At 41.1% G+C, this 8097-nt stretch overlaps 1 protein-coding gene across 2 annotated transcripts in view; it reads right to left on the minus strand.

Annotated features, from left to right (window-relative positions):
- Positions 1–552: 552 nt before the first annotated feature.
- Positions 553–8097, minus strand: part of LOC104439801 (disease resistance protein RUN1-like) — a 98888-nt gene continuing 91343 nt past the window's right edge. The window contains exons 1-6 of one of the 2 annotated variants that reach the window (XM_039308772.1): positions 6842–7172; positions 6132–6733; positions 3753–4851; positions 3294–3581; positions 1158–3206; positions 553–898 (exon numbers count right to left, since the gene is read on the minus strand). In XM_039308772.1, coding sequence (XP_039164706.1) covers positions 785–898; positions 1158–3206; positions 3294–3581; positions 3753–4851; positions 6132–6235 — 3654 coding nt within the window. In that variant the 5' untranslated portion in view covers positions 6236–6733; positions 6842–7172 and the 3' untranslated portion in view covers positions 553–784. Of the gene's footprint in view, positions 899–1157; positions 3207–3293; positions 3582–3752; positions 4852–6131; positions 6734–6841; positions 7173–8097 lie in introns of those variants that run through there. The other variant, XM_039308773.1, reaches the window with a different exon arrangement.

Genomic DNA, 8097 nt, shown 5'->3' on the forward strand with positions numbered 1-8097 from the left:
AATGAGCATTATGGGAATAGGACTAACATCTTAAATTAAAATGATCACGCTAATTAATTATACAAGATATTTCTATTTCACTTTTATTTCCAATTACATTATTTTTCTTGATGTTTCATCCATTCCATTCACACTTTATTCTATGATGTGGGGCACCTCAAGATTGACGATATTTTACCACCTCTTTTTTTCTTCATATCTCTATGGCAATTCAATTTTACCTAGCATTACATAAAACAACAAATTAATCTCCAATATTCTAATCGCAAGACCTGAGCGATCAACAGTTGGGTCAAGCAACCCTAGTTATCGCCTGACCTTGACATGGGCCATGTGACAGGCAACAAAGACTCGATGGCCCTCACCAGTGCGTTGGCAGCATCGCCACCTGCCCTGCGGCATCCAATTTCTTCGCTTTTCTCTCATAGGAAATTACACGTAAGTACCAACTTGTCTGGTCAATGCTCATGTGGAACCAATGGTTCAGTCCACGCCAGCATTTCCATTTCCAATTTAACAAAAAGATCAACTTGAACAAAAGAAAAACATGTACTTTAAGGATCCAATTGCACATAAAATTCAGAAATCTGAGTTCAACAAGTTGGAAAAGTTTAGGGGCCTATGGTGACTCTATCCCTTCTTTTTTCCCGAGTAGGAAGAAACTAAAGATGAAAATCCCCGGTGCAATAAAAAAAGATTGTGGTCATATTGGGGTCCCTCATTCACCATAGCTTACAATGGGAATCTCTTTATCTTGAGAACTCGCGGATGAAAGAATTCGGAGTCAAACCTCAGTATCAGGTTCGTGAGAAGTTACGATGGTAGGTGAGCTATTATCATCAAAGCTGTATCTATCCACCTCCAGCGCTTCCGCTTCATCGTTCGTTTCATCTTCATCCTACAAGAAATGCAAATTTGCTGTATCTTAAAACGCTACTTTCTCCAATTAAATATCATCATACTTCATTGTATTATTTGGCTTTCCATGTTTTGAGTTTTTCCTGATAGATTTGATGAAGAAATGTAATATGCGAAGGTGGAATTAGTAAACAGGTCAGATCTTATAGACTTCAAGACCAGACTGTTTATGTTATTATAGAGGATAAAAAAAAAGGGGCAAGGGCTACGCTTCTACTTATGAAGAAGTAGATGGATACCTCGTCTGATGTCTCTAAAGGGAGTGACCTCGTAGGAGAGTTTGCCATTGCAACAATCATGTCCTTGTAATCCCTGTAGGGAAGGCCATTGACATTAGGATAGCCATGGCTTTGTAATTTCCGACACTTTCGAATTGTTATTAGGCATTCATCAGACAACTTTGTGTTAGATACGTCCACCAGAGCTTCCAGTTTCCGACAGCTAGAAACATAGAAATCAAGCAAAGATTCTAGCTCATCAACACCATCAATAGATTGTAGCTCATGGCATCCAACGATTGACAGAGACTTCAGCATCTGTAAGTTTGATAACTCGCATAGTTTGCTAATAGGACACTTTTTAATGGTTAAAGTCTCCAACGATTCCAATGCACCAAGACCTGGAATCTCAATCAGCTTCTCACATCCTGAAACCTCCAAATGCGTTAGCTTCTCTAAGTTTGATGGAATAATTAGTTTCTCGAGTGAACTGCACTCATAAACAAGTAATGCATTCAAAGATTCTAAACTGCTGAGGCCCTCAATAGTACGGAGCTCATAGCAGTCTGATATAACCAAAAGCTTCAGCAACTTTGAGCTTGACAGGTCATATAACCTTTCAATGGAACCACAGTACTGTACATTCATTTCTTCCAAGGACTCTAGGGCCTCCAGACCTTCAATCTCAACTAGCTTTGGACATTCTGATAGCCACAATTCTTTAAGTTTCTTTAAGCTTGCCGGGATGAATAACCTCTGGAGGAGTTCACATTTAGTCACTGACAATGCTCTGAGTTGTTCGAGGCCACTGAACTCAATTTCTTGAAGCTGAGATTGAGAAAGTCGTAGCCTGGACAAGTTTTTCAAGTTGGAAAAGATTGACCAAGATATTATTGAGTTGAAATTAACAAGTTGCAGCTCTGATAAGGAGGGAGGAAGCTTCATGATACATTGCAAGTCTAGTCCAGATAAAATAAGCTCAGTTAGACGAGGAAGAGAACCAAACTCAGTAGGTGGTGCAGGGACACTAGAAAGAGACAATTCTAACTTCTTCAGTTTGGATAACCTCCTAATCCACCCTAAGCTGGAACTTGGCAACAGATCTGATGAAGCTTGAAGCACATCTTCAGAGCCATCAGACAAGAGCAAATCGACCAGATTAGTCAAGTTTGAGAGATCCGGAACTATGCGCAATGCCAATGATTGAAAATGCAGATAGATTAGACTTTTTGGAAGCTCTGGCAATTCTTGAACCTCATTACAACCTGTCAACTCTAGTCTTTCAAGGTGGAGAATATGATTGATTGTTGTCGGCACTTCAGAAATATGGGCACCTGATAGTTTGAGAATTTTCAAAGAGGACAATGCGCCAATTTCAATTGGAATTTCACCAGTCAATTCTTCACAATCACTAGCATGGAGCTCTTCCAGATTCTTTAACATTCCAATAGTACTGGGCAATTTCCTTATTGGAGTATTCTCCGTTGATATCACTTTTAATTTCTCCAGATTTCCAATTGAATCTGGTAACTCAGTAATTTTAGTACTGGATAAATTCAACTCCTGCAAAGACTCTAGCTTCCCAATTGAGTCTGGGAGTTTTCTCAACTTAACGCACCCAAAGAGAGAGAGAGACTCAAGTTTGACAAGCTTCCCAATAGTCTCTGGAAGTGTACTAATTTGTGTGTACCTTAGAATAAGGACAGACAGAAACTTCTTATCACCAATAGAATCAGGAAGGCATTCAATTTGTATGTTTGACAAATCCAACTCCTTCAATGATGTCAATTTCCCAAATGAACCTGGGAGTTTCAGAAAACATCCACTAGAAGCAAGGAGCTTCAGATTCGTAAGCCTTCCAATTTCTTCAGGCAAATCCTTAAGAGCGAGGCACTCTTTAAGATTTAAGTGAATCAAGCGCTTTAGCTTCCCAATGGAGGGGTCGATCTCAACCAAGTTTATGCAATTATAGAAACTCAGCCTCTCTAGACTGAAGCATCCAGAGAAGTCTGGTGTTCTAGTTATGCCTTCACAACCTCTGAGGTTTAGAACTTTCAGATTCTTTGCCATCTAACAAAAATGATTCACCATCAAGAGAAGAAAATAGTATATATTACATCATATGCCAATCAGAATCAAAGCGAATGTATATTATACCTTGATTAGGCTCCATCCACTCCAGTCATCAGTGATGCCACCTGCAACGATCTCAAAGACAACCAAATTCTTCATAGATAGATTGGTTACCTCAAGATCAAGGGGCTTAGGAGAATACCAAGAAATCCACCTTAACTTCGAAAAATCATCCATAAAGTCTCCGGCAAAGGTTCCCTCCTCTAATTCAAGGAACCTCAGGTTGGGCAACCTACTAAGTTCATCATGCGTAATTACAAGTGGTTGATAATCACTTCCAGTTAATATGAGTGCCTGAACTTTTTTCTTTCTCTGCCAAAGCGAACGCAAATGAACAAGCATGAATTTAAAATATATATTAGTAAGAATTTGACAAATTTTCAGATTCTCATTTAGGGTAAAAGAATTGAGAGGACTCTTAAGTGGGTATGTAAACTCTTTTCTACACGTATCCAACTCATCAAAACAGTGAATTTTGTTTACCTGCTTTGTTCTTACAATGTCCACGGCTTCCTCACAAATCCACACTCGGCTACGCTCTCCGGGATCATGCAAGCACTCCCTCTGAACAATTTGCCTCCCAAGATCTTTGAGCTGGTCATGCATCCATAATACATCACCATCAACAATCTTTACCAGAGACATTTGCATAAGAACCTGTATCCCAATCTCAGGAAAAAAATTGCAAGCTTCCCACATGTAAATTGCATTTGTCTTTTTGGTGTTGTTGACAAAAAAGCATGCAATGTCAAGAAAAATCTCCTTTTCCTCATCCTCTAATGCTTCATAACTGATCATCAACTGCTGTCGGACATCCTTATGAGGTATTCTTGCTAGCCTCTCCACAGTCTCTTTCCATATCTCTTCTGGTTGGCGATAGAGAAATGAGCCTATGACCTCAAGAGCCAAAGGAAGTCCTCCGGTTGTGACAACAATTTCTGATGCAGGAATATCGTATTGATAAGGTGGAGAATCTTTTCTAAAAGCATGTATGCAGAAAAGCTTAAGAGCTTGATCAAAATTCAGTTCCTTTAATTCGTATATCAAATCCTCATCCAGGACTTTTAGAGTAGCTTCATTCCTGGTTGTAATGATTATCCTACTTCCGGAACCAAACCAATCTCGTTCCCCTGCTAACTTCTCTAGGTGTTCTTCCTTATCAACATCATCCAAAACGATGAGGACCTTTTTGCTGCGAAATCTTGTCCCAATCTGGTTGATCCCATCATCAATGTCATGAATGTTGTCTACGAATCTAGAGTCAAGAATGTCAGAATACAACTGTTTCTGCAAATTTACTAGGCCCCCTTTTTCTGATGATTCTCGAACATCTCCAAGAAAGCAGCAATCATCAAAATACGAACAGACCTGGTTGAAGACAACCTTTGCAAGAGTTGTTTTGCCAACACCGCCCATCCCGTGGATACCAACAAAACGAACACCTTCACAGTCAACATCCAACAGCTTCATTATGTCTTCTACACGATCATCCACTCCAACCAGCTGATTTTTCACATACTTATGCTTTATCTTCAACCTAAACAAAACCTCTCGGATGATAAACTTAATAGCTTCCCCATGCCTGCCACATATACGAACTGCCTCAGTTGAAAAAAGACGGTAAATAGAGATGTTATCATTTCTTTCAAGTCAAAGCAAAAGTATTTGGATTTATGCATAGATGATTCGCAAACAAGGAGTCAGTTCAAGAAACATGCACATGATACGAAGGTAAAATTTTACACATGAGACAGAGTTCCAATGTTTTATACCTCTTTCCCAACAATATAAATCTGTCTTCAAGCTTTCTCTCTTTTTTTAGTTCTTTTTATACCATCAATAGGAAATGCAACTTAAGCTTAAAGTTCTTCCTGCTTCATGAATGATTTCCAAGCTTGATTGAGCAGGATGGAATAAATAACTGGACTTACAAGTTAACTTAAAAACATTGAGTTGAGCCAGAGCAGAAAGAAAACTTAAGAAGAAGAATTGATGAAAAGAAGACAGAGAAAAAGAGTGAAAAATATCCAGTGAAGGGTAAACGAGGGGCAAAGAAAAGGAGGCAGGTTGCTAAAATGAAGCATTCCTCAGAAACCACTAGTTGCTTCACTCCTTAAAAACATCAGAGTAAATTTGTGATATTAGATTTCAGACAAGGCAAATAACATACAGACAAAAGCTTTGAATATCATGGAACTTGTACACACCCTCGAGTATATGTAGGTTCTAGATCTACGGAATCCACGTGTACGATGGAGGAGGTGTGCAATATTATGTCATTGCAAATGCCTTCTTGATATGATGCTTAATTATGATTTACCCACCTGATGTTTTTTGCTTGGTCTCTGTTTGAACTGTACTCTGAAGTTTGAAATTGCATTCTAGACTAGCCAAATGACTGAAATTTTTTTGCAGAACTTCCTGATTTGGTTGGTATATGAGTAAGCATGACCAAAATGGAGAGCTAATTAACTCATCAGTTTTCTCCTATCGATTATCACTTACCACGGATGAAAGGCCGATCAAAGTCAGGAACGGAATAGAGATTATCCAGGCTCATTAATTCTGAAAGCTGGTTGTTGACTACTAAAATGGAGCCTGCCAGATTTCATGAGTCTATACATCAATGACCACGCCAGACACAGAATATACTAGCATCCAACTGAGACCCCAGACAATGTACAATTACTGCCAACTTCTTCCCGCATTTCAAACTGTCGAAATTCCCATAAATCTTAACTATGCAGAAAATGGCAAAGACTGAGGAATTCAAATTGCACATTCTAATACGACAATCAGATTGCGTATAAATGACACGAAAATAATATCAAAAGGACAGAAAATTGGAAGATTAGTAATTACCCTCTCGTTTTGAGGTCCCATCCCTTCAATTCAGCAACTTCAACAAGAGCATCCTCCCACCTCTTCACTTCCTCATCCCCAAACTTCTTCCTGTGCTTGGTCATGGCATTCCTGTACAGCCCAGTCCTGAGCTTAACATCCGCGGGCGAGGCGTTGAAGAACACTGGCAAGATCTCCTTATTCCCCTTCGACCGAGCCACGCAGTCACCATGTGGGCGACCTCGCGGAGGCACCACGAGCTCGACGCGTAGTCCCTCGAGAAGATGGGCACGTAGATCTTGGACACATCGAGCGCCCGCATGAGCTCGCCGCCGATCTCCCTGCCGACGCGGAGCTCCTCGTCATCTCGGTAGACGCGGATTCCGGCGCCGAGCATGTCGTGGTAGAGGCAATCGGTAAACCCCGTGCGAGTATCAGGTCCCCTGAAGCTCAAGAACACCTCGTACTCCTCGCCGGCCGGCGCCGGCTCGTCGCCGCCGCTCGCCGCGGCTCCGGGGTTGCTCGTCTCCTCTCTCTTGACCGCCGCGGTGGGTTTGCGGAAGATTTTGGACGCTTTCGACTTGACGAACGCGAGCACGGTCGGAGCGAGCAGTCCCAAGGCCCTGACAAAGATGCAACGAAATTTGAGGACTGGCTTTTTCATTTCCATCTTTTGGGTTGGTGAGCTTTGAGGCGGAAGAGAAAAAAGGAAGAGTAAGAGAGCGGCTTACAGTCCACCGAGCATCATGGCGGCGAACATGGCGGACACGCCGCGGGGCGAGCGGCGGTAGCCGAGCGGCGGCGGCTGGCAGGACGAGCACCACGCGAAGGAAGAGCCGCACGTCGTCGGAGAACGACACGGCGCGTGCAGGATGAAGTTGAACCCCATCGCGATCGCGGGTCAGCTCTGTATTCGCTTCGGATCGGATGTAGAAGAGAAGACGATCATCCAAAGAGAGATGTGCAGTGATCTTGGCGTTCGGTCTGGTCAAAGAGTTGACTTTGGGAATGTCGATGTGCTTCGGGACGAAGCAATATGTCCAGCAGGAGAGGCAGAGGGGAGGGAATTTGTTCCAGGGCCAATTGAATCTTGGCCGCTGATCTTGTGGGCGGCGGGTGGGACCGCCCTGTACGTTGTGTCCGAATCCCAGGTAAATATTTCTCAAAGAGTGGGGGGAAAAGAGAGAGCCAAATGGATTTTAAGAATTAAAAAGCAACTTGCGTTCTATACAAGTCAATAATTTCCCATAAATACGGGCTTTTTAATACGTGTACGCAAAATAATCATAAGATAAATTGAATGAGAATCATTATAAATTGTGGGCTCCATCAGATTTACTTATTTGTTTTGGTTAAGAACTCCATGAAATCTGATGACGAGTTATTATTCACATTTATCTGAATACTTTTTGCTCCATAAAAAATTTACTAGACACATTGAAAGTCAATTTTATTTAAAAGAAGATATTCGTTATTCATAAGTTAATATTATTAGTGAGTCAAAAATACCTTAAATACATGAAACTTTGTTACTTTTTTTGTATAAAAAATAACTGAGCATTACCATTGACCGTGGTGGCTCCGCTAGGTAGGCTCCAAACTTCTAAAGAGAGAGGTCGAGAGTTCAAAGCCTCTACAATGCAAGTTGCAAGGAGGTTGGTGGGCCATTTGGTGACTTACCCGGTTGCATGGGATGGTGGTTTCCATGTTACTTCTCGGGTTTTTTACCCACCTATTTGTCGGCTTTCTGACTTTCTTAAGTCATCAAAAAAAAATTTGAAATACACAGATTTTTGTAGGGATTTATATTAATGACCTTATAATTCATCATCGGAGTGCATCTCTTACCATCTTTCTTCCCAAAATGCTATCAATATGTTACATTGCCTTCTTTTATGAACCAATTTGCTATATTACTTTATATGGTGCTTTTTTTTTCAAAGGTTTTTCTCGCCGAAGTACATCAAAATCCAGAATCTCAAATCAT

Source organism: Eucalyptus grandis, chromosome 3 (genome assembly GCF_016545825.1).
Source record: "Eucalyptus grandis isolate ANBG69807.140 chromosome 3, ASM1654582v1, whole genome shotgun sequence".
Lineage (NCBI taxonomy): Eukaryota > Viridiplantae > Streptophyta > Magnoliopsida > Myrtales > Myrtaceae > Eucalyptus > Eucalyptus grandis.